The sequence below is a fragment of the Macrobrachium nipponense genome, chromosome 4, assembly GCF_015104395.2.
Source record: "Macrobrachium nipponense isolate FS-2020 chromosome 4, ASM1510439v2, whole genome shotgun sequence".
NCBI lineage: Eukaryota > Metazoa > Arthropoda > Malacostraca > Decapoda > Palaemonidae > Macrobrachium > Macrobrachium nipponense.
This window is the reverse complement of record NC_061100.1, coordinates 116,692,060-116,718,837: the sequence shown is the minus strand read 5'-3', so window position 1 is coordinate 116,718,837 and position 26,778 is coordinate 116,692,060. Positions and strand designations below refer to the sequence as shown.

Below are 26,778 nucleotides of genomic sequence, written 5' to 3'. Positions count from 1 at the left end.
AGAGAGAGAGAGAGATGTACTAAACTATATAAAGGATTCTTATCTTATCATAATATGTGTTTTTTAAAAGCATCGTAAACTCGGAGCCTCGGAAGCGTCAGCGTCGTAACCTCGGAACAAGCGTTGTAACCCAGGGCGGATTTTTCAATGAATATTTAAGAAAAAGCGTCGTAACCTCGGAACGTCGTAAGCCGGACCCGTCGTAACCCGGGGACCGCCTGTATATATCTGACAGGTAAGTTTCATGAACAAACTCAGATGTCTGAAGAAATCATTCCGCGTCATCGCAACGGCAGGTGCGATGCAGCGGGAGACTAGGCTACAGACCTCTGTTACTGTGTGGTAAACAGAAAGAAGATAACTAGTCTAGTGAGATATCTGTCTGAAAATTCTCGCAACGGCAAAGGTGATGCAGTAGAGATGGTCATACACGTATGCGAGAATTCCAGCCAACCAGAGACCTAAGTATGTTATTGTCAGGCAGAGATTCGGTTCGGTAGTCAATCATTGCAGAAGAGAGAGACAATATCAACCATACTATCTCGGAGAGCCAGCTCGGTAATGGGCTGTGGCAGGCAGGGCTGGCAGGCAGCCCATATACCGCTAGCTCTCGCTTACTCATCATCCTGAGTTGCCAGGTAATCCATTCCAAGAAGGAATGCGTTCGGCTAGAACCACCAAGCGCAAAAAAATACGCTTGAGCATTTGCATTTTAACCGAAACAGATTTCAGTGAATGCAAACGCAGTGGTGTTGTTGTTGTAACAATACCACAAGTATATCAAAATCGAAACTGGTAACTCTTGGGAGGATGCAGGACAGTCCAGAGTTGCAGTTCAATTAAGAAGATACTATTCGTCTTGGTCACAACCCGTAGAGTTAACTACGGTATGTGCCTACACCTCGGACAATTCAACTGATAACAGAAGCATGTCTCGAGGGCAATATGCGTAGTATATTTGTAGGTTCCTGTACATAGACCTCCAGCCTAAATTCTCTTCCATTTGAGGAACAAAAATAAGGACTGGAAGCCGACCCCCTTCATTCTCTAAAGAAGAGAGCGAAGGTGAAGTTTTCCCGAAGGAAGACTTCTACGGTGAACAGGATACCGAAGACGATAGTTCAAGCCGAACTGGATGTTTCCACCCGTTCTTCTCTATCCCGGGGTTGGCCACCTACTGAGGCGACGGACTGTCAGGTCCATCCAGGCTGAGCCTCTCCCGAGATATTCTTCCTTCAGCAGCAGTACTTCCTTCGAATGCTAGAAGTTCCAGGGATTCGAGCATTCGGCGAGATTCCCGATTATCGTAGTAACAATTATCTGGGATTCTTGTCTTGCCCACTCTGGACCGTGGTTTCGCCCAAGTTTTTGCAGATCGTGAAAGACCAGAACAGTTGAAGAGTGCTAGAAACTCCAAAGAATTCTAAGAGCTCGGCGAAAACCCCCTCTGAATTCGTCAGACGATCATCAGGTGGTGGTCCTCTCGATTCCAGAAGAAATCGAGGCTAGGGCAAGATCCTTCATCAACGACGGGGACTTACATCCGGTAAGACCCGAAGGTCCCTCCAGGAATGCAGTCCCCGATGCGGAATCCTACAGAGAATACTCTGCAGGATCCCTCTCCTTCCCGTCACAGCCATAGGGAGAGAGGGAATGGGGGAGGAAGATTGGATGCTCTCGCTCGCCTTCCCAGCGGAACTTGCAGTCGGAGAAGCGAGTACAGGCAGCCATCAGTGTGCGGTGATGGCCGCTCCGAGTCTAGGAAAATGTTACTGTCTGGAGAAAACGTTTTCCCGAGGAGGGTTACGAAACTCGTACTGTAGGCTAACCGTCTGCCGCCACCATGACCGTCATCTGGGTGGGGCTGAGCGTGCACCTGACAGGAGAGAGCCGAAACCGTCCTCTTGACACGTCCCAGTCCTCGTCGAGGTCGAAACCTCTTAAGAGGATCGAAGGGGGAGCCCACCCCGGTCTCTGCGTGCGTGGTCCAGCGGGACCATCACGTGAACAGCGGTGATGGTCACTCCGAGAGTCTGGGAAGCATCGTCGTCCTTGCCAGCCCACACGATCTCCTCCAACCACTTGAGTGAGGATCTGTTGGTCCCAAGACCGAACCAGGCTCATGGCCGGACCGTAAGAAGTGCATTCATCATGGTCACTCCTGTTTGCCTTGTTCCTCCTGGTGTATCCTGAGGAGGTTGAAGGGACAGGTGAGGGGGACCTGACGCTCCTACCCTGCCTACTAGCAGAACTAGTAGGCTGGGAGGACTGCAGGCGACCACCAACCCCCGGTGGCGGTCGAGCTGCAGGTCTGAACCAGCAGTCTTCTTGCGGAAAAGCGCTGGACCAAGGACAGTGCGTCAGGGGAGCAGCTACAAGCGCTCCTCGCCCGCCTACCAGCAGAACTGGTAGGCTGGGAGGACTGCAGGCAATCACCAACCCACGGTGACGATCGCACTGCAGGTCTGGACCAGCAGTCTTCTTGCAGAGAAGCGCTGGACCAAGGACGGAGCGTCGGTCTTTTGTGTCAGGAGAGCTGCTACGAGTGCTCTTCCCCTGCCTCCCAGCAGAACTGGTAGGCTGTGAGGACTGCAGGTGATCACCAACCCACGGTGACGATCGAGTTGCAGGTTTGGACCAGCGGTCTTCTTGCGGAGAAGCGCTGGATCAAGGACGGAGTGTCGGTCTCGTGTCAGGAGAGCTGCTATGAGTGCTCTTCCCCTGCCTCCCAGCAGAACCGGTAGGCTGTGAGGACTGCAGGTGATCACCAACCCACGGTGACGATCGAGTTGCAGGTCTGGCCCAGCGGTCTTCTTGCGGAGAAGTGCTGGACCAAGGATGGAGCGTCGGTCTCTTGTGTCAGGAGAGCTGCTATGAGCACTCCTCCCCTGCCTACCAGCAGAACCGGTAGGCTAGGAGGTCTGAAGGTGATCACCAACCCACGGTGACGATCGAGTTGCAGGTCTGGCCCAGCGGTCTTCTTGCAGAGAAGCACTGGACCAAGGACAGAGCGTCGGTCTCTTGTGTCAGGAGAGCTGCTACGAGCGCTCCTCCCCTGCCTACCAGCAGAACTAGTAGGCTGGGAGGACTGCAGGTGATCACCGACAACGGTGGCAGTCGAGCTGCAGGTCTAGACAAGTGGTTTCCTTCCAGAGAAGTGCTGGACCGAGGACGGTAGCGTCGGTCTCGTGCGTCAGGGGAGCTGCTACCAGTCGGGTGACTGGTAGTGCCCACTAACATGGTGAGAGCGAGCACCATCCTCTCGACATGCCCAGGCGAGGCTGGACCAGGTCCAGATGAGGTTGGACCAGAACCAGGCGAGGCTGGACCTGGTGGCCAGCCTCGCTACGTGAACGGTAGGAACGTCACGTCAACCATGGGTACTGGGCGATTGCTGCGAGAGCCATCGCTGGTCTGGCGCGAGTCACCTGAGCGACTCTTACTATCCTTCCGCTCCATGCCTGGGTCCTGACACACTGAGCATACTCAGTACGTAGTCTGGACCTTGGCTGCACTCGGTGACGCTTGCAAGCGAGCAGCCAAGACGGTTCCCAGTCCAGAGGTGGAACCTCGGGAGCCGGGAGGAGAGGTACCGGCGTAACTGGTACCCCTACGGTCCCTGTCTTCTCTTCCCAGGGGAAGGAGAGACAGGCCCCGTTCCCGGAGGAACGAGAGGACCAGCGGAAGACCCATCTGTCTCACCGGAGGAAGACAGAACCTTTGAAGTCTCTATGTGAGACTTCTTAATGGAGGGGGGGGGGGGGAGGAGGCGAGGCCACCTTCTCCTTCTTCTTCGGCTGGGGGGGGCTCGGAAGTCGAAGGGGAAGAGGCAGCAGAAAAAGAAGACAACACCTTCCTCTTCTTCCTGGGCTTCCTCTTCACCAGTTTCCTCAGGACAACCGACAGGTCCTCCATCCAGGACGGAGTTGGGGCAGTTGCGGTAGCAACATGGCCCAACTGCACCTGTCCGGAGGGACCTGCGGGAGCAGCAGTGGAGAGAACACTTCATTGAGGCGGGTTACGAAACTCCTACCTGGCAGGTGAAGCATCTGCCACCACCAAGACTGGTCGGTCGCACGAACACGACCATCGTCTGGGTGGAGCTGAGCGTGCACCTGACAGGAGACAGCCGATGCCGTCCTCCGATTCTTCCAAGTCCTCGTTGAGGCCGAAACCTCTCTGAAAAGAAGAAGAATAATCAAAAGAGGGCTGGATGGGCCGCCTCCACCGGTCTCTGCATGCACGGACCCGTGGGTACTGGACGATAGCTGCAAGAGCGAACACCAGTCTAGCGAGTCACCTGAGTGATTTCTTACCATCCCTCCGCTCCGTGCCTGGGTCCTGACACGCTGAGCATACTCAGCAGTCTGGACCTTGGCTGCATGGCCACCCGTAGGTGACCATACACTCGGTAACGCTCGCAAGCGGGCGGCTGAGACGGTTCCCGGTCCAGAGGCGGAACCTCCGGAACCGGGAGAGGAGGTAACAGCGGTGGCCGGTACCTTTATGGTCCCCGTCTGCTTCCTCCCTGAGGAAGGAGAGACGGGCCCCATTCCTGAAGGAACGGTAGGACCAGCGGAAGACCCACCTGTCTCACTGGAGCGAGACACACCCTTAGAAGTCCCGTGACGAGGGGGGGAGACCGCCTTCTCTTCTACGGCAAAGCCTTAAAAGTCGAAGGGGTGGAGGCATGAAGATATGATGATCTCGAAGAGGAGGATGACGACAATTGACGAGTTCTCTTCCTCTTCGATTCCTCCAAATTCTCCCAGACTTCTACCATCAGGCGTAGATAAACCTCACAGGGTACCGCGCAGCTTCGTCCAGTGACATAACTCCCGGGTAGTGGTAAATGAATATGATTATCAGCAGGGGATCAGTACACACACTCGAGGATCGGTACGCAACATGCGACTCACAGGTACAATTCCAAGGTTAGGATCACCAATACGAAGAGCATCCAACCAATGCTGCTGTAAACACAATCACCACTAGTCTGTAAAATAAGGAAAAATTATTAAATTAATGTGGATACTCCTCACCCATCCAAGGGCACCACCCTCCGAAGTGAGAGGAGATCCCCAATATCAGCACCACACGCCCCTTCTTCTACCTTCTTCCGAAGTAAGAGAAAGGATGAAGGAGAAGAGAAATTACCATAACAAAAACACAAGGACAAACCTTTGAAGTTCCCTCGGTAATTTCCAAGCGTAAGCATAATTTTCAGATGAATACATGTCTCGTTAAAGGATCAATATCACTCACGTTAAATACATGTCTCATCCTCACGTTAAATACATATCTTGTCCTTATGCAGGTCTAAACCAGTGTTAAAGGGTGAAAGAATGTAAATAATATGTTGGCATACCTTTGCCGCTGACTCTTAACACAAGTAGAGGGGCGGTTATAAAGGCTATCACAAAAAGTGGATTTGTATATTAATTGAAAAACAAGGACGAACCTTTGTTTAGTATTGATATCAATATCAAACACTGTATATTACATAATTATTAAAAAATTAAAAAATAAACGAATAAGATCCCACCGGGCAAAAAGATCAATGACCAGTCAGCCGGAGCTCACAACCACGTCTTCATCAGAAGACGGCCAAAAGCAAAGTGGAGTTTTTACATCCAGGCAGGCTACCCTGCCCCACAGTAGTTACTGCCTAACCACCTTGTTCAAGATTCAACGGCCGTAATTCCAGCTACGCCGTAAGTAATTCCTTATGTAAAGGACCGAGGATTTGTATATCATGTAGGAATAAACTGTTTATAGAGTCAGATTCCTGACAAATGATTGATGTAGTGGCTTGAATTGAGCTTGAGTAGAACAACTAAGACCAGAGTAAGAGATCATGTCGGAGATTTGAGTTCTCTTGGTGAACAGGATTGCTCGAAACTCCTAAACAACATCAAGATTTTCCAGGATGCAGAAATGTCCATGCCATTTAGGCACATGCCAAACCCCAAGACAGCCCTGTAGCCCCTGACAGCTGAGATAAAGAGACACTTCTTGTTTCTGAGAAAGATTTGAAAATCTGCTATCTGCTGAACAAGTTCTGAGCGGAAAGAAACCCCATCGACGACACCAGTCACAGTACAGATGTCCCACTTGCCGTGGTAAACCGCTGACGAAGACCTCCAGAGATAGCTGGATATCTGGCCAACTGCTTTGCAACAAAAGCCTCTTGCTCTTAGGAGATACTTGACAGTCTCCAGTCATGAAGCGATTGAGACCCTACTGACTGGTGGAACCTTTTCACATGAGGCTGGCAAAGGAGGTTATATCATGGGGATATCACAGTAGATGGCCCACTTCCCCTGGTAAATCACTGACGAAGACCTCCTGATATAGCTGGACATCTTGCCTGCTGCTTTGCGAGAAAAGCCTCTCACTTGCAGGAGATACTTGACAGACTCCAGCCGTGAAGCAATAGAGACCCTACCAACTGGTGGAAACTTTCCACGAGGCTGGCAAAGGAGGTTGTGGCAAGGGGGAATTTCTCTTGGAACTGTTGACAGAAAGTCTGGGAACCATTCTGCCAGTGGCCACAGGGGCACCACCAAGGACATCCTGAGATTCCTGGAACTCATTACTCTGTTGGGGACCTGACGGATCAGGCAGAACAGAGGAAGGCGTACACCTCGAGATTGTCCCAAGGATGGTGTAGAATATCCCCCACCAGAGCAAGAGGATCTGGAACCACCAAGAAGTAAACCTCCAGCTTCCTGTTGAAGTGAGTGGTGAAGAGGTCTAACATGGGTCATCCCAAAGGTGAAACGGCCTGTCCGCTACATCCTAATGCAGAGACCACTCCATACCTAAGTCTTTACTCCGTTGATTTAGCTTGTCGCCCACCACATTCCTCCTGCCTGGAATGTACCTGGCCATGAGCTCCACCAAGTTGTCAATCGCCCACTGGTGCATCTTGAGTCAATGAGTGGAGGTGGCGGCAGAAAGAAGTCCTCTTCTTCAATGAACAATTCTGGGACCACAAATAGAAGACCTCTAGCTTCTGTCGAAAAAAAAAGAGATCTTTCCAAATAGTATACAGAAGGCAAAATGTTCAGCAAGATACATTCTAAATATCCTACCGTCAACTTGTACATTGTCAAATTAATTACTCTGTAGTCAGGGAAGAAGTCCTTGAGCTGCCCAGGAAACTTGCATCTCCAACAGGAGACATCCTATTAGGTGATCCCTTATGATGACATACGATCAGTATGCTACTCATCGGAGATGTTCTATGATGATAGGACACACCCCCATACAAACCCAATACTTATAATTTGTCTTTTTGCTTATGAGCAAATCCCTGAGTCTCAAGCAGTTGAGCATGTATGCAACAAGTTACCAAGATTAGGAAGAGGAGGAGTCATGGTCAGAAGTATCCTCTATTTTTGCAAGAGAGTCAAAACCTGGCCTGCAGCTACAACAGGGTCAATTGAGGAAAATTTCAAGAACTTATGAGATAAGCCTCAAGGTAAAAGCATTTAAAGGATTTGAGGGCCTCCATAAATGTAAAACTGATGATAGAAAAAATTTCCATATAGTACCTCGTACAGGCCAAAGGTGTTAATAGATTTTGGGGTTCTGGCTTTCTGGTATGCACAAAAAGTTCTGAATAAGAAAGACCCTATATAAAATGACAATTTGTCGAAAATTGCATTTTTCCTAACTATACAAACCTGAGGTCCTTTAACAATAGGAAGGTAACTAGCGGCAGCTGGGACGGTCGTAAGCTTCGAACAACGGGGGGAGAACGGTATAGTTAACTGCTTGTCCCGATCGTGCGCGCGCCGCGCGCCCGGGCGGTGAAGAATCACTTTTGCTTTAGGCCCATGCAAAAAGTTGCAGAGTGAGGGGTGGTATGAGGTGGGACTATATGTAAAGGACCTCAGGTTTGTATAGTTAGGAAAAATGCAATTTTCGACAAATTGTCATTTGTTCCGATACGTAATACAAACCCTCGGTCCTTTAACAATAGGAAGACTCACTTCTTGGTGGGTGGAATCTGAGTCTTTTTGGTGAACAGACTGGTGTTCGTCCAACCTTGGAATGCCTCCCTGGTCGTAAGAGCAAGGGAGGGATCCAAACCTCTGTCCGATTGATCGGGGTGTGCACCGCAGGATCAATGGTCAGACCTCTGAGCCAAGTACTAAGAGAGAGGCAAGCGTATCTCTTCGTACCAGCATTGCAAGAACTTGTTCCTGTACAGGAGCCAACATAAAGTTATGGGTTTGTCTCAAGTAGGCATCCACTCCTTCCCCCTTGTTGGAGGGAGTGGAGGATATTTGCTTCTATCCCTAACTAAAGGGATAGATTGGGGCCGGTCGGCGAGGTAGCTTAACCTGCATCGGATTCCTTTCCAGCATGGTGGACGACCGTGACCCTCTGCCCACAGGTAGAAGAGAGAGAAAGATGGAGAAGAGAAGCCAAGCCAGTCGCACTCTCATTCAACCATTCATTCCTACAGTCACACCAGGAATCGATGCGTTCTGCCTGTCGGGGTGCTGGGTAAGCTTACACAACGTGTTGAGCAGCCACCACAGGTCCCAAGGAAAAAGTATCCAAGGACTTGTGGGCAATATCCCGAAGGTAGAAGGACGTGAAGGTAGTCTGGTTGGCCCAGACACTGCCTTCAGGACCTGCGCCACGGAGAAGTTCTTACGGAACGCCAAAGAGGGTCCAATACCTCTGACTTCGTGGGCTCTCGGTTCGGAGCGTACGGATGTCGTCACTACCATCAGCCTCGTACGCTCTCCTGATCACCTCACGCAGCCAGAAATGAAAGCGTTGGTTCTTCGGATACTTCTTTCTTGGTAACCCCAGTGCTAACGAAGAGGCGTCGACACTCAGGCCTGAGGTGTCGAGTTTTCTTCAGATAGCGCCGTAGCGCCTCACAGGACAAAGCAGCATCTCATCCGTATCGTTGTCGGTGAAATCCATTAGGGAGGGGATCGTGAAAGACTCGAACCTGTCGTCAGGGATCGACGGATTCTGAGTCTTAGCTACGAAATTCGGGACGAAATCGAGCGCGTCACAGATCCCCAGCCCCTGGAATGTTTAACATTGAAGGACAGACCATGAAGTTCCCCTACTCTCTTCGCCGATGCCAGGGCCAGCAAGAAGAGGGTCTTGAGGGTCAGATCCCTGTCTGACGACTCCCGGAGTGGCTCGAATGGTCTTCGAGTCAAACTCCTAAGGACGAGAGTCACATCCCACTCAGGGGGCCTGAGTTCCCTGGGTGGGCAAGACCTTTCCCCCCCCGAAGCTCCTCATTAGCAAGGAGATCTCGAACGAGTTCGAGATGTCCAGTCCCCTCAGTTTTAGGGACGAGCGCCAGGGATGGCTCTATATCCTTTAACTGTGGGTACTGAGAGAGCTTCTCTCGGCGAAGAAACACGAGGAAATCCGCTACCTGCTGAAGAGTGGCTCTGAGAGGAGATAGACCCCGTCTACGACACCAACCACAGAAGACGGCCCACTTCTGGTAACACAGCTGCAGAGGGACTGGTCCCTGGACGTGTTCCAAGCCATCTCGTGTTGCTGCGCTGCGAGCGAGAAAAGCCTCTCGTTCGCAAGAGATGGTGGATAACAGCCAGCCGTGAAGTTGTAGGGACTGGACTGCTCGGTGGTACCGCTCTACGTGTGGCTGGGCTAGAAGGTTGTGCCAGTGGGGCATCTCTCTCGGTTCTTCCGCAAGAAGAGCCAGCAGGTCCGGATACCAAACGGCTTGAGGTCGTTTGGGAGCCACCAGGATCATCCTGAGATTGGGAGTGACCAGCGCTCGGCTGATCACTTTCCGAATCAGACAAAAGGGAGGAAAGCCGTAGACGAAGAGGTTGTCCCAGGGGTGTTGGAGAGCGTCCTCTGCAGCTGCCCATGGGTCCGGCACGGCTGAGCAAAAAACTTGAAGTTTTTTGTTGTGCCGGGTGGCGAACAGGTCTATGACCGGACGCCCCCACAGGTTGAAGAGCCTTTCCGCCAACTTCTCTGGGTGTAGGGACCACTCGTCCCTATTACCTGATCCCGACGGCTGAGCTTGTCTGCTACTACATTCCTCTTGCCTGGAATGTAGCGTGCTGACAGCTCTATCGAGTGAGCCGTGGCCCACTCGTGCACCTGCACCGTCAACTGGTGTAGCGGGAGAGACACTAGGCCCCCCTGCTTGTTGACGTATGCCACTACTGTGGTGTTGTCGCACATCAACACCACCGAGTGTCCCATCAAGCGGTCTTTGGGAAACTCTTGGAGAGCGGTAAAAACCCGACGCCTTGAGTTCTAGGACATTGATGTGAAGGTGCTTGTCGTGATGGTCCCACACACCTGCAGCCAGCAACTCCTCCAGGTGTGCGCCCCATCCCTCGGTCGATCGATGCGTCTGAGAACAGCAGCATCTCCGGGGGGGGAGTGCGTAGAGCACTCCTCTTAAGAGGTTCCTGTCGTCGAGCCACCAGGCTAGGTCCTGCCTCACCTTCTCCGTGATGGACACGGGGAAGCAAGGTGGATCCTTTACCTGTGACCAACTCTCCCTTAGTCTCCACTGGAGAGACCGCAGGTGAAGACGTCCGTGAGGAACTAACTTCTCGAGTGACGACAGGTGGCCGATCACGACTGCCATTGCTCTGGAGTCTGCGCCTGTTGCCTGCCGAGGGACAGAGGAACCGGCCGGCTGCCTCCCTGAATTTGCTGATCCTCAAGTCTGCGGGGCGGACTTGAGCTGCTACCGTATCGATCAGCATACCCAGGTACTTCATCTTCTGCTTGGGTTCGAGATCGACTTCTCGTAGTTTATCACGATCCCCAGGATCGCGACAAAACTTTAGAAGTCGATCCCTGTCCTGCAGCAACTGCGAGCGGGAGCTCGCCAGGACCAGCCAATCGTCGAGATACCTCAGAAGACGTATCCCGTGCGAATGGGCCCAAGCAGACACCAGCGTGAACACTCTCGTGAACACCTGTGGGGCGGTTGAGAGACCGAAGCAAAGTGCCCTGAATTGGTACACCGTCCCGTCGAAGATGAAGCGGAGGTACTTTTCTGGAGGACTGATGGATGGGTATTTGAAAATACAGCCCTTAATCCTTGCAAGGTGTACCGCCTGGGAAATAGCACCTGGACAGTCGTTCTGCCCTGGAATGGAGGGGGGGAGTGTGGAGTGGATCCCACACGGAGCCCTCTAACCGGAAGAACACGCAGAAGATCGGGAGGCCAGTCAATCCATTCTTGTAACCAACTCGATAGATCTGGTGACGAACAAATCGGTTCAGGGGAGAGAGATCTATCACCGGGCGCCAGCCCCCCACCGATGCCTTTTCCACTAAGAAAAGGCGGCTGTAAAAGCCCGGTGACCGATCCACTACGACTTCTACAGCTCGTTTGGTCAGCAGGTCTTGATCTCCTGCCGAAGAGTGTCGTCCTTTGAGGATCCCAGAACATATGTCTGCAGATGGACCGGGTTGGAGGTGAGGGTGTGGCCGAGATTCGAAGGGTAGTAGATATCCCCCCCCCCCCCTGCCCGAACCGGGAAGGTCGTTCTACTATCCAGGTCCTCGGCACCGTAGCGCTGCCAAGTTGCCCGAATGGGCTCGCCAGGCACCCCCCCACTTCCGGCAGCTGGTGAGGGGGAACGCCCGTCCCTAGGCGTTTCCCACCTCGCTTCGACTTTCTTCCCAGCACCTCCTCGGGAAAGAAGGAGGGCTGGGAGGAGGGCTGGTTACGGCCTCCTTTTCCTTTCCAGAAGTTGAAGCAGGAAGAGTCTTTCTTCTCGGGGCTTCGATGGAGCAAGCCGTCTTAGCAGCCGAGGAAGCGCTAGCTAAAACTCTTAGGCTTAGCCGCAGTTGTACGAGGTTGCCCAGAAACCTTCGTAACTGCCTGGTGAACCAGACGGTCACTGTCATCAGTGCGCCGTCTTTCCACCGCAGCGTCCACCATCTCTCCGGGAAAGAGAGCGGAGGAACTCTTCATTGGTCCGTTACGGAGTCCATTTACCGCCTCACGCCCGGACCCTTGGCTACTCGTGTAAGGACAGCGTCCCTACGACGGAGAACCAAGTTGGCCCACAGGTTTGCCGTCTGATGGGCGAGGTAGGAGATGGCCCTACCTCCAGGACTGGCACAGCTCCTGAAGTCGGTGGTCGTCTTCGAGGGGCAGCGCCCCCGGCGAATCGCGCGTTCTTGAGCCTTGGCGACCTGGTACTGTGAGGACCACAGATCCAACCAAGAGACTGCTGGAAAGCCGCCATAGCGGTAGCTTCCAGGCCCAGTGCCTCCTGCTGCGAGAAGCACAGGTTCTCCGACAGGAGCTGCTGCAGGGACACACCTGGAGTTAGCCTAGCTAGCTCCGGTTAACCTGTTTGGGCGGTATTGGATCCACTGATGGCACGTAGAACTTCCGCTGTCGCTGCAGAGGAGGAGGAAGTAGCTTGGAAGACCGTCCTGACTTAAGTGAGTCCTCTCGTCCTGAGACGAAATTCTCCACCTGGCTCAAGGACTGAGTCTGCAAGCTCAGATCGCGGCAGTCCCACCGTCAATTTGGGTTCCCTCTTCGGCAAAAGAAAATGACTCGAGCCGGGGACGTGTGGGCTCAGATGGTGGTAGCGGCGATCCTTCCCCCAGGTCGTTGTGCTGACGAATCAGCGCAATAACCTGGGCAAAGTTCCTCTGGATCTCAGGAGTCACAGCGTCCTGAGGAGTAGGACCGTCCAGTCCTCCAACAGGAGCAGCTCTCGAGACCCTCCTCCTTCAGAAGGAGGAACAGCAACAGACCCTGACGGTCGCCTCCAACCACTTGCGCGTACGACCTGGCTGGTCCTAAGACCATGCCTGGTTCGTGCGGCGTCATGGCGGGATCGTGAGCGGCGCACCTCTCACGATCACTCCTAGGTACCTCGCTCTTCCCGGTGTAGCCCGAGGAAGTTGAAGGTATAGGAGAGACAGACCTGACGCTCCCCCCCCGTTCGCTGGCAGGACCAGCGTACGTGGGGGGCTGCAGCCGATCACCACCCGCGGTGGGGATCGATCTGCAGGCCTGGTCGTGCCGCTCACCTGTGGCGAGCGGCTCGACTGAGCACGTCGACCCCGGTCCCGTGCGTCAGACGAGCTGCTGCTGGCCACCGTCTCCGTCCGGTCCCTGCGGGAGCGGCGGTCAGGTGATCTGCAGAGCTCGCTTTCGCGGTGAGACCGGTGAGCGTCCTCACGGCACGTCAAACCGCTGGTACCAGCCGAAGCTGGTGCCGTTGGTCGAGGGGACCTCTTCCCAGCCTCAACCCGTGGCCGGTCAGAGACCGTCACGTCAACCCGAGGTACCGGCTGGTCGCTACGAGAGCGGCCGCTGGCCTGGCGAGAGTCACTTGCGCGACTCTCGACAGTCTTCTGCTCCGTGCCTCTGTCATGACGGTGAGCAAGCTCAGGCGTCTTGACTTTAGCTGCACGGTCGCCCGAAGGAGACCGTACACTCGGACCTTCTCGCGAACGAGAAGTCGAGCCGGTACCTGGCTTAGCAGCAGTGCTACCAAGACCAGGCGCGGATGTACCAGCAGTAGCCAGCACATCCTTGGTCCCCGTCTTCTTCTTCTTCTCAGAAGAGGAGACGGGCCCTGTTCCCGAGGGAACAGGAGGACCAGCAGAAGCACCCCCCGTCACGCCAGAGCGAGACGGGCCCTTCGAAGGTCCCGCAGGAGCCTTCTTAGGGGGGGAGGAGGCAGCCTTCTTCTTCTTCGGCTTGGAAGCCTTAGAAGTCGAAGGGGGAGAGGCGGCAACAGACGACGAAGAAGACGATGAAGACGACGACGACATCTTCCTCTTCTTCTTCCTCTTCTTCGTCAGCTCTCTCAGGACGGACGTCAGGTCTTCCATCCACGGAAAAGTCGGGCCAATTGCGAAGCAACACGCCCCGACGATGATCCTGTCCGGAAAGACCTGAGACCGGTGCAGCACCTCCATGACGAGACGCGACGTGGGCAGGGGCAGGCACGGCAGAGCGGCACGGCAGGGAGCGGCAGGAACATCAACACTAGACCAGCACCAGCACCATCGGGACAGCACCAGCAGGACCAGCACCAGCAGACCCAGCAGCAGCAGGACCAGCACCAATAGGACCAGCACCAGCAGGACCAGCACCAGCAGCAACATCAGCAGAGTCCCTCACTGCGCGCTTCGTAGGAGCGGCGCGAGGGGCTTGGGCCAGCAACACTCGCTGCAGGTACGGCAGGTACGGCAGCATAGTCCGGCGTCACAGACCTCTCCATTTCAGCCAAACTCATCATTGGGACGGGCGGTAGATCCAGGGGCGAACTTTTGGGACAGCGAAAGTCGGGAGTCGGCAGCACATAGAACCCAGGTGGCGGCGGCACGCCCCTCTTAGGTACGGCAGCGATCGGCTTTTGAATTGATGCCGTTGGAGTCACCGACGCAATGTGTTGCGTGTACACCACATGAGGAGGGGCGGCGTACGCTGGTGTGGACACAGTATTGGTTGTTGTTGTGACCACACCATGAGTTACAACTGCCGACCCCGCTAGCCGTTGAATCAAGCCCTGGATACTGGGGGCGCCCTGCAGTCCCAACGACGCCCACACCTGTCCAAGGTCGTCACTCACAGAAGGTACACCTGAGGGAGGAACAGTCGGGTCAGTTAGAGGGGCACCCTCACGCTTGGGGGAGGACGAACCCCACCCAGAGCGGACGGAAGACCCCGAATACAATTGAACATCCGGGTATCGGGCACCCTCCTCCACACTCGACGGATCGAGTGAGGAAAAGGACTCGAAACCCCCCCCCGCAGGGGGAAGGCGCAAATCGTGGGGGCTGAGCTGGAGGCAGGAAGGATGACGAGGTATCCGTAACCAAAGGAGTCGCTGGAGAGCTTTCCGACGACTCCTTGGTCGACCTACGCCTCTTCCTACCCTCGTACAGCACCCACTGCGCCTCGGACCAATTTACACACACATTACATGGTTCGGCTCGGGAGCATTCTCGCCCCCGACACCGATAACATAACTCATGAGGATCAATGTCTGGGTAAGAGCGGAATCCGCCGCATTTACGCCCCTCCAGCCCGGGACACACTCTACGGGCAGCTGGTGGGCGCGGCGAAAGCTCTTCTTGATCCATGATTAATTAATTCACTTCACTCAATGAAAAATGAAAAAAGAGTACTTACAATTTCATTCAAGACCACAAACAAACCAGTCAGAAGAAATTGTAAACATCCAAAGCACACGACGAAATAGCGGGCAGAGCGATGACGAACACGTCCTGTCACACCACGGCCGAAAGCAAAAGTGGTTCTTCACCGCCCGCGCGCACGATCGGACAAGCAGTTAACTACCGTTCTCCCCTTGTTCGAAGCTTATGACCGTCCCAGCTGCCGCTAGTTACCTTCCTATTGTTAAAGGACCGAGGGTTTGTATTACGTATCGGAACAATTGTGCATTTGAATATTTTCTATCATCTTACAGCTAACATCAATTCCACATAGTTCCTAACATAACATTCAATGAAGCTTATGCATACAGAAGTCTGATAAGCTGAGGTGTTCCATCATACTTATGCATGTGGATAAAAGAGTAAGTTTCCAATTTCAAAGTTTTGGTAAGAGCAAGGATGAAATGTTGATAACGGTGTATTATGACGAAGTTGAAAAGAAGCTGTCTACATCTTCAACACAAAACCAGGCACATAGGAAAGCCCAATTCCTCTCCAGTTGTGTGTTGTAAGAAACCTTGCTAGAAAGAGCAAGTAACTCATGCACTTGCCTAGCTGAAGCTAGGGTTACTAAGAATGCTGTCTTCAAGGTAGGATCCGTACAGAAGCATACATGAAGGGTTTGTACTCTGAACTGGATTGGAATTTTAACAACAATGAAGGGAATGGCAGAGTCCTAGGTGCAAATTATAAGTAATAGGTTTGTATAAAATCTGATATTCACCACAATATGCATAGTCTTCAACTTCTTAGTTCCTTCCACACAATAATAATCCCTTTATTAACCTGCAGTACTGTTATAACAATCGAAATACAAGACAGATACAGTTGACCCCCACTATTTGCGGACTCACAGTTCGCAGACTCGCCTATTTGCAGATATTTCTCTGGACATCCATTATTCGCGAAAAATTCACCCATTCGCTGTATTTTTCGCCAAGAAATATTCACAGATTACTGTATTTTCATAATATTTTCATGACTAAATGCACTTTTTGTGGTAAAACTATTAAAATACTAGGTACGTATACGCATTTTTAGAGTGTTTTTTTTGTGTTTTGACTGTCAAAATAAGCAGTTCTATGGGTTTTTAGAGGGGATTAAAGTATTCACAGTTTTTAGTTATTTGTCAGGCTATGGTACCCATCCCCTGCGAATACAGTTTAAAATTTGATTAGGAAAATGTAACTTCACATTTCAGATAGACAAAAATCTTACCTGAGTTTTAGTTTGTTTCAGTGTTTTCATCGCCTCGGCAAGTTTCATGCCTAATTCTTGCATTTCCACTTCCAACTTGTCAGCATAAGCACATTCCACATCACTTCGTAATGGAGCATTACTATGCCAGCGTGCAATTGCTGATGTCATTTTTCTTCTTGGGCCAAGTTTCCTGAAATGACAAATTTACAATTTGTAAATATGAAAAAATTGGGACTTGAAAATACAGTAAAAACAATATTATATTCCATTTATGCATTAATCTAAAATGTATATTCCAAATTAATAAAATAATATCCTTCAATTATCATGAAGTAGAACTAGAAAACTGAGCTATCTCTTACAAGGCTGGTCTGAAGGATCAGTCTTTGTTAATGATAAGGTTTAGATATAATTTATTAAATTACATCACTTTAAAAATGTTAAAACTGAGTTAACTGAAAATGATGGTAACCCTCATAAAATTTCTTTAACTGATTTGTTTCCAAACCTTGACACTCGCCGATTATATTTTGGATGTTCACAAAAAAATGTTTAACCTACCTATGTGGGCTTTCATCAAATATCCTTTGGTAAAACAAGAGTGACCACATCTTAGACATGTCAGTTACTTACATGTCTTTCCTTTTGATATGAATGACATATTTCAACATTGGACCCGATTTGTTTTACTTTGTTACTAATGTATCATGTTCACTGTTCTGTATATTCTGCTTATACTGATTCGAGATGCTTACAACCATTAATACGAATATCTAGATGTAACTTTGTCATAAGTAATTGCAGCTTTGGCAGCTACATTGGCTTCATTTCCTTTACTATCTACATGGACAGGAATTCAATATATTTCTACATTTTTACCATATAAGCATGTATAATATGTGAATAAAAAAATCTTTATTGTGAATGGGTAATTTTTGGATTACATAAAGTTTTAACGGTCTCTATTGTATATCCAAAAATTACACATTTCTGAAATGGTATATCTTCAGTAATTTCAATGGCTGATCCTATTGCACATAATTCTGTAGTGAAAACAAAAAAAATTATTGGGTGAAGAAAGAAATTTTTGGTATGTTTAGTTGGGTAATATGGCTGCAAATCCTACAGCTGACTAAGTTTTGGTCCCATCAGTGTATGCTACTATGAACACTAGCTAATCTGGAGCGTTAGGGAAGGGGCTGCGTACCAGATGCACGGGGTGCTTTGAATTAATTAAGAGTGTAGACCTCTCTTGCCAGTTGTCTGTGATGTACTTGGGGGATATGCATAGGTTTTAGATAAATATTTCAAGTGTTTATAAGTTTGTATCTAATGCATAGTCCAAGAAGGAGGTAGTTCTACTACTGGAGGACATTTTATATTGATGTTTGTTGACTCAAACAGTCTATTGCTGTTAAAAAAAATTACTGAATCCTTATACTGGTCAGATGTTTAACAAATAAATTTAGTTCTTTACAAAAAATTTAAATTATGAAGCCATTTTTAGTCAAGCATTTTGAAAGTAAAAAGATATAATCTTTTCAAATTTTAACATTTGTGTACATGTATAAACTTTTTAACAGCAATTTATTATTCAGACACATTATTACTGCAATGAAGAGGACATTTCCAATGATACTATGTAGTTGCATGTTTCGTTCAAAGTAAAAATAAGGGATTTTGACGTAAGGAAAAATCTATTTCTGGGCGATTGGCTCGTGTCGCCAGCGAAATATCCTTTAATCTATTATTTCTAGGGTAAATGTACTAACACATACCAGAGAATAAATAAAATAAAGAAAAAGGTCAGTATAACTGACTCGCTCACCCTCCAGGAGGGTGTCGGTATGAACACTAGGCGAGTGAGACCACTACCACGAGCCAAATGCCAATAGAAATCTCCCACTACAAAATCCCTCCAAGAGGGGAGCCGACCCACAGAGTGAGCAGCTCGTACTACTACTACTCCATCCCATGCTGCCGACTGCTGCGCCTCTGGTGGCCATCCTGAAGTTAGCAGACAATCTTGGGCGAAGGGATGGGTAGGGTGGGATTTCGCTGGCGACACGAGCCAATCGCCCAGAAATAGATTTTTCCTTACGTCAAAATCCCTTTTCTGGGCTCAGCTCGTGTCGCTGCGCGAAATCGTACCAGAGAAATAGCACAAGATTGTAAACAAAAGTAATAAAATAAAAATAAAAATAAAATAAATCAGAATAGTCTCAAATAAAGATAAAATATATATGAATAGACTATAATTGCTAAAAGATACATATACACAGGGGTATAAAAATAGAAATATGCTTAAATTACCCTTAAATCTAATCATGTTTGTTAACATAAGGTAATTTACATATATACAGGTAAATTATTTACATGTATCAATGGCAGCTGTGTAACATCATGTATCAAAAGTATAAGAGCAATTAATAAAACAATCAATAATAATATATAAAGGAATGTATATGACTTAATATACAAAACCCGTAATTATTATAAAATGATGTATCCCCTAGCATAAAAATAAGGGGAAACATCCATGAGATCAATGTTTATAATCATTTTTGTGAGTGTCCCTAACCAGACAATAAGGGGCACCCACTACACTATCACAAAAGCAGCTAAGACACAAGGTGAATGCAAATGAACAAGGTAGGAATAGACGAACTTATGGGTGAGGCAGGTAGAAAGGAGGACTGAATCTTCTACTAAAAATTAGCTAGAGTCAGGGGAAACTATGTTACCCGCTGCTACTGCTGGGAATTTCAGAGCTTCCAAGGACTTAAGGTAGTGACGTTTGAACACTGTCGGTGATTTCCATCCAGTATACTTTTTCAACTCATCGAAGTTCATATGTTGGAAATAATTAATTGAGGTGGCTACTGCTCTGACATCATGTGCTTTCGGGAAAGAGTCAGGATTGGCTTGCTTAATAAAGTACAGGATTTGTTGCCTGATGCCTTTAATGGATAAAGTTCCACCTTTTTCCCTCCTAAAGAGGGGGCCCGATGAAGATGAGGAGGTCCTAGACAGAAAGGCTCTTAAGGTTGTAACTGGGCAAAGAGATACATCTTGTGGAAGGGGTAGTACCTTCCAAGGTTCCCACCTCATCAAAGGATCTTCATTCTTTGCTAAAAAGCTACGTTCCGGAGAAAGTAGGACTTCTCCTGTGGGAAGGAACTGAATATGATCCGGGTCTCTGGATAGAGCCGACAGTTCTGAAATTCTTGCTCCTGAAGCTAAGCTTAATAAGAATAGGTTTTTCTTAAGAGCATTATAAAAGAGCATGTGTCATTATCGGTTTCGGAAGCCAGTTTTAGAACATCATTTAAGAACCATGAAACTGACGTAGGCCTAACAGAAGGCCTAAGCCTAGCACATGCCTTAGGAATAGACGAGAAGTAGAAATCCGTCAAGTCTATGTTAAATCCAAATTGAAATATCTTTTTCAAAGATGACTTGTTTGTCGTAATCGTGCTAGCTGCTAAACCTTTTTCAAATAAGGATCTGAAAAAGGATATAGCTGAATTAAACTGTCATGATTCTAATATCCGATTCTCTCAGGAAGGTTGCTAACTTTTTGACAGCAGCATCATACTGTCTCAAAGTCGAATCCCTCTTATCGGATTCCAAGAATAGAATATTCTGAGGGTCAATATTCGCATCTCTTTTTGCCGCAAACTTCATGAAATCCATAAAGTTAGGGTTTTTGAGAATCCCTGAGGAAGCGAACACAGTCTTCATTTGTACTGACTGGGAGAGCTTGGGACTGGGGATCTGAAGAGGACGAAGGCCCAGCTCCAAAATTAGAGGATACCAGTTGCTCTTCGGCCAGTCTGGGGCTACTAGAGCCACTTGACCCTGAATGTCCTGAGTTTGTTCAATACTTTCATGAGGAGATTCACTGGAGGGAAGACATAAATCTCTCCCAGTTGTTCCAGTCTAGAGCCAGGGCGTCCGTGGCATAGGCCAGAGGGTCCAGGTTGGGGGCTACATAACACGGTAGTTTGTGGTTCGCTTGGGATGCGAAGAGATCCACCTGTAGCCCTGGGACTCTTTGAAGGATCCATTGGAACGAACTGTTGTCCAGTGACCATTCCGACTCTAGGGGTACTGATCGGGATAGGGCGTCTGCTATGACGTTTCTTACTCCAGCTATGTGAGTGGTAGGAAAGATGCCAACTGAACTTGTCTGCCAGGGAGAAGATGGCTATCATGACGTGATTTAGATGACGTGACTTGGAGCCTCCTCTGTTTATACAATGTACTACCACTGCGCTGTCCAGGACTAGCTTTATGTGGGAGTACTTGGGTGGGCGTAACCTTTTTAGAGTCAAGAACACTGCCATTGCCTCCAGTACGTTTTATATGGAACTGACGGAACTGAGGTGACCAAGTCCCTTGAACCTTTTTGACCTGGGAATAACCTCCCCAGCCGCTTAAGGACGCGTCTGTGTGGATGGTGATCCCTGGTGGAGGGAACTGAAGGGGTACTGACATTGATAAATTCTTGACTCTCGCCCACGGCCGAAGTCGATTCTTTAGAATCAGAGGCACTGAGGATGTTTGTCCCTGGACCTGACGTTTGCTCGCGAGCGCCAGATTCTGGTTAGGTCTTTCAGTTTGGCTTTCATTAAGACGTTTGTCACTGATGCAAACTTGAGAGAAACCCAGGATCCTTTCCTGGGCTCTCCTTGACGCTAGTTTGTGACTTAGAAATTGCTTGACTGACTTTGCTATTTCTTTCCTTTTGGTTGATGGAATCGACAGAGTGTGGGAGGATAGATTCCATTGAATGCCCAGCCACTGAAAGTTTGACTCTGGAGTGAGTCTTGATTTGGTCCTGTTTATCTTGAAGCCTAGATATTCCAGGAACTGAATCACTTTCAGAGTAGCTCTGTTGCATTCCTCGACTGTTGGGGCCCAGATCAACCAAATCGTCGAGATACGCTACTACCATAATCCCTTGCGATCTGAGTTGTTGCACTACCACTTCCGCTAGCTTCGTGAACACTCTGGGTGCCACGTTGAGTCCGAATGGAACTACCTTAAGGAAGAATGTCTGGTCTCCTATCTTGAAACCCAGATACGGACGGAAGTGTCTTGCAATAGGGATATGATAGTAAGCGTCTGTAAGATCGATAGAGGTGGTGACGGCCCCACGGGGAAGTAAGGTCCGCACCTGTGAGATCGTGAGCATCTTGAACTTGTCGCAGCGGATGGCTAAGTTTAAGCGGGACAAGTCTAAGATTACCCTTCTTTTTTGTGAGCCTTTCTTTGGCACGCTGAACAAGCGACCTTGAAATTTTAATCTCTTGACTCTCGCTATAGCTCCTTTTTTGAAGGAGGTCGTCCTGCGTACTCGTCAATTCCTTGAAGGAAGTTGACGGAAAGGTCTGGATGGAGGTGGGTTCGTCAACCAGCTCCAACCCAGGCCTTTTTGACACTATGCTCTGAGCCCATTGGCTGAAGTTCCACCGGTGGCGAAAGTGAAACAGCCTCCCTCCTACCTGAAGTTCTTCATTGGTTCTGGTAACCGCCTCGGCCTCCTCTGAAGTGCTTTCCCCTGTTAAACAGGGGCCTCCCGATCCTCTCCCACGAAAGGAACGCTTACCTCTGCCTCCCTTACCCGAGCGGTCATACTTCTGAGAAGCTTGACTCTCGAAGGCTTGGTTGTAAGCTGGAGAGATGGCATAAGAGGTGGAGGGCTGAGGCTGAGGGGATATCACATAAATTGGCTGTGATTGACCTTTAGAAGTGGAGGGTTGGGCTGTCTGCACTAACGGTACCGCTGGAACTTGTTGAGGAAAGCGTAGTTGCTTCTTCTGGTAAGGTTGGAAACGCCTGGGTTTCTTTTGTCCCTTACCTTTAGGAGTCAGGTCTTGCCTCCTCTTAGCCGTAAGGCCCCAACGATCCTTAAGGCTCTGGTTTAACCTGGTAGCCTCTGACTGGACTCCTTAACCATAGCTTCTGGGAAGAGATCTGCTCCCCAGATGCTAGACGAGAGTAACCTATTCGGTTCATGCCGGATGGTTGCCTCTTGTAGGACATGCTTCCTACAATTCGTCCGAGCAGTGGCAAACTCAAACATATCTGACTGTACCGTTTGAGTCAGGGCTTTGGTCATGAGCTTAAAAATCGGTTCTGATCCATAAGCCATGGTAGCTACCTCAGACATAGCCATAGAATTGATGGATCTGGCTAGTCGCGATTTTGCGTCAAATTCAGCCTGAATAAGCCTATCTGGGAGCCTGGGTAGCTTTTCACCAAACTGCTCCATAGCACAGTCCGGTTTGAGTTTGCCAGCTGAGAATGTATTCGGCAAGTCTTCCCACAATTCTCCAACTGAGGGGAGCAACGGAGATGTGGGATCTGCTTCCTTCAACTGCGGTATAGGTTCCCCCTTCTGGGCCGCTGGGATGGTCGACCTCGCGATCTTGGTTAGGAACGGGAGCGGGGTACTCTCATCCATTGTGAAAATGGTAAAGGGACTCTTAAATGGTTGTATCTTGGTGTTAGAACAATCCATGTCCTCTAAACACCTGAGCCATTCTCTCTGAGCCTGGTCTCGTGAGTAGAGGACTGTCTCCTTAGGTACCTTATCGTCCCGCACCATAGCCGAAGGCGTGAGCCTTGCGTAGCCTATGAACGGAGGCTGGAGGTCTTCCGGGAAGAACTCGAATCCTCTATTCTTCGAGTCCCAAATTCCGGTATAGAAATGAGGACCGTCCTGGAAGGGGGCGTATGACGCTACTCTCCACGGATTGTTCATAGAGAACTGAGGTAGTGAGTCATACGGAGGAAGTTGAGATCCACTCGTGTTGGACAGTGGAGGAGAGGCTAGAGGAGCTTCTCTCAGCCCGGCTATAATGGAGTCCTGGGAAGTAATCCTGTCCGACAGACGAGAGATCATTTGCTCCATGCTACTCTTTAAGGACCCAACCAGGTCACCCACCTGTTGCAACAGGCCAGCATTGGAGTCCAAAGCCGGAGCTGCTGCGGAGGTGGTGGAGGGGAGGCTCTGAATCGGAACCAACGGTAGCGAACTGGTGATTCTGCCGGAGTGCGAGATCTCTCTCTGGAGGATTTACCCTCGAGGACTTAGAGCCGGAGCTAGAAGCTTTAGACCTGGTTGCTCCGGGATTCCCAGCCGGAGACTTACGGGAGGAGGATGAAGCCGACGTCGTCTTCTTAGACGACGACGACGTCTTAGACAAGGTCATCACTTTAGACTTGACCTTAGGTCTAACCGAAGCGCCAGGAGGAGAATATATATCGTCACCCGTAAAGCCTTGGAAGGATGGAGAGGTTGCAGGAGTAGAAGAAACAGTTACGCCCAAGGGTGACCCTTGGGTGTCCACCGTACCTACCTCGACCAACAGGTCGTCTATACCTACCATAGGTTCAACATTAATATCTAGGGTCGCGACATCCGTAGAGATATCCTGGTCCTGATCAGTTAATGAGGTAGCCAGCTGTTGTTGGATGAAGGCGAAAGTCGGATCCGCCTCTACCGGGTCGAACGTATCCTGTCGCCTTGCCTCCGGGGAAGATTAATAATGCCAACCGCTTCTCCAGGATGCAGGGCTGACCTTGGCGGCGTTTTTCCCAAAACCGCCGACCCAGGCCCGCAGGGAAGCCAGTGCGGTATCCCTTACTGCCGGAGCCTGGAAGAGAGGGCGTAGTTTAGATTTAAGAATCACTTAAAACTAAAACTTAAAGTATAACTTAAATTAATTGCCTTAAGTTAAGGTAAATGATGAAAACTTAAGTGCTAAAATAGAAGCGGAGCAGCTACTGGAGATGGAAAACTTACCCCTTCCAAAAGCTGGCTCACCAGATCGTAAACATAGGTACACGTCTCATGGTACCAGACCTGGATGTCCCCGAGCGGAGTCGCGCATGGAGCATGGGACGGCAAACTTCGTGTCCACAAAGGGTCCTGAAGAAGTGGCGGGGAACATCCCGGATGCTCACAGTTGGTGGCCTGTAAGTGGGAAGACACATGAGTATCTTAAAAAAACATCACTTACAGTCCTAAAGGACAGAAGAACTCCGATGCATGCCGGAGCTCGGAAAAAATTTTGGGCATAACCCCTCCCTGCATCGCCTGAATAGGCTATAATCCCGGAGAGATCCGGTAAGACATGTAAGGGAGGGGGGATGGTTTAAGGTACTTAAGATAAACTTATAGATAACTTAAACCTAACACACAAGCAAACCGGACTAAGTCCGGTGCGTAGCGGAGTGTAGTAACTCAGCAAAACGGTAAGGTTAGCAGAGACCCACTGTATGCTCCGGTCCACTAGGGTGGACTAACAACTTTCCGCTGGATACCAGGACTCCGATCAGGAAGGAGCCCTAGTAAGGTGGGAAAGAGCGAGAAGACATACAGGCTCAAGCTAGCCCGGAGCGACAAGGTAGCGCGGAGGGTGGGCAAGGCCAGTACCCCCCACTCCGTACCAACCGGCCGGACCGAGAAGCCGGAGAGGTCGAGACCCAGTCTGGGTCTGTCCCGACTCCCTAGCCCCTCCGCCTGAGGGGAGAGAGGAGGCAGGCTCGGGTATGTGGAGCGGACATGGGCAGACCGACCACCCCGCCCGACTCTATGGAAGAGCGGGAGGGGGGGGAAGAATGACTGGACAGGCGTCTGGCTGGCCCGTGATCACGAAGACCACGAGGCGGTAAGACCAAATACGACAACTAAGCCTAGGACAACCACTGATCAGAGAAATGCTATCGGTGAAGCATATGAACTGAAAAAGTGGGTAGCAAATAAGCCCACTGGGCCAAACCAACTGATCAGAGAGATGCTATAGGTTTAAGCAACCGAACTGATGAGCGGTAGTATAGGCTCAAGAGCCAGGACCTAGGCTAAGCCAGACGCCTAACTAACCTAACAACAATAATAAAATACATAGTATAAATAAATAAATGAAAGAAAGAAAACAATATAGCAGGAGAAAAAATCCAGGAGTGTACGACTAACCCGAAGGCAAGTCTACCACTCAAAGCTAGTCAGAGGCCGATACTAAGAACCTGGACTAGGGTCTGGATAGAAGAAGCCTACGTAAGGTAAAATACATGCATGCATGACAAAACCTGAGTAGACCGTACCCTAAGTAAGCGGACGGATAAATCATAGAGCGAAGATAAATAAGGGGATGTTTCTAGGTATGGGAGACCAAGAACGAACCCATCACGAGGCAGAACCATGCTGCCATTCTTCCGACCCCGAGATCGTATTTATACCTAAAAAACGGCAAATACTGTCTCAGGGCCGGAAAAAACCAACTAACCGTAAATACTGAGTACTTAACTTAGCTGCTGCGATAGCTGCACGCTCCATAATAGAAAATCCAACGAAAGGGCACAAAAAACACAGAGAGGAAAAATATCACAACCGACTCGTGTGCGCTAACTTGAAAGGATGGCCACCAGAGGCGCAGCAGTCGGCAGCATGGGATGGAGTAGTAGTAGTACGAGCTGCTCACTCTGTGGGTCGGCTCCCCTCTTGGAGGGATTTTGTAGTGGGAGATTTCTATTGGCATTTGGCTCCGTGGTATGGTCTCACTCGCCTAGTGTTCATACCGACACCCTCCTGGAGGTGAGCGACGTCAGTTATAACTGACCTTTTTCTTTATTTTATTTATTCTCTGGTATGTGTTAGTACATTTACCCTAGAAATAATAGATTAAAGGATATTTCGCGCAGCGACACGAGCTGAGCCCAGAAATTATGGTTTTTCTACATGATTTGAAATTGCATATTGGGGAGGACATGTAACACGACAGAATTTAGGCCATATACTTGTTGTTCTGTCTTCAGTCAGACCTCCAAGTACACCAGGCTCTAAGTTTGGTGATTTTCAAATTCAAATCTACCAACTTAATTCTGCCAGAGCTAGTAGAGGCAAACAATTCTAAGATGCACAGTAAGCACTATGTTCCTCATAACACTTCAATTACTGGTAATGCTTCTACATACTATACATTACCTACTGACAGGTAGAAAAGTCCCCACAAGTATTGCAAGTCAAATTAGAGAGAATGCTAGCTGTGCCAAGCTAGAATTGTTTATCAGAATTCCTATAAACCTATGATGATATAGTTTACAAATCACCACTTACAATTATGTTTATGTTATGAACATGGAATTTTCATTGTAAAATAAAATTTTATTGCATACTTACCGAACAATTATACAGTTATAGGTTCCCTACAAATGGCAGACAATAGATTCAAAACTTCTGCAGTGGCGCCGCCAGCGCTGATGTAGGTGACGTCATCTCCCTCCACTCGAGGGAGCTACAGGTACAACTGCCCAGGTAACATCAATTCGTTCTGCCCAGCCATTCACCTGTGGGGA

At 49.5% G+C, this 26,778-nt stretch overlaps 1 protein-coding gene across 5 annotated transcripts in view; it reads right to left on the bottom strand.

Annotated features, from left to right (window-relative positions):
- LOC135211084 (ankyrin repeat and SAM domain-containing protein 3-like) overlaps positions 1–26,778 on the bottom strand; it is a 172,153-nt gene that overhangs the window by 32,171 nt on the left and 113,204 nt on the right. For all 5 annotated transcript variants that reach the window (XM_064244153.1, XM_064244155.1, XM_064244156.1 and 2 more), the window contains exon 8: positions 16,429–16,600. In XM_064244153.1, the coding sequence (XP_064100223.1) occupies positions 16,429–16,600 (172 nt within the window). The remainder of the gene's footprint in view (positions 1–16,428; positions 16,601–26,778) is intronic.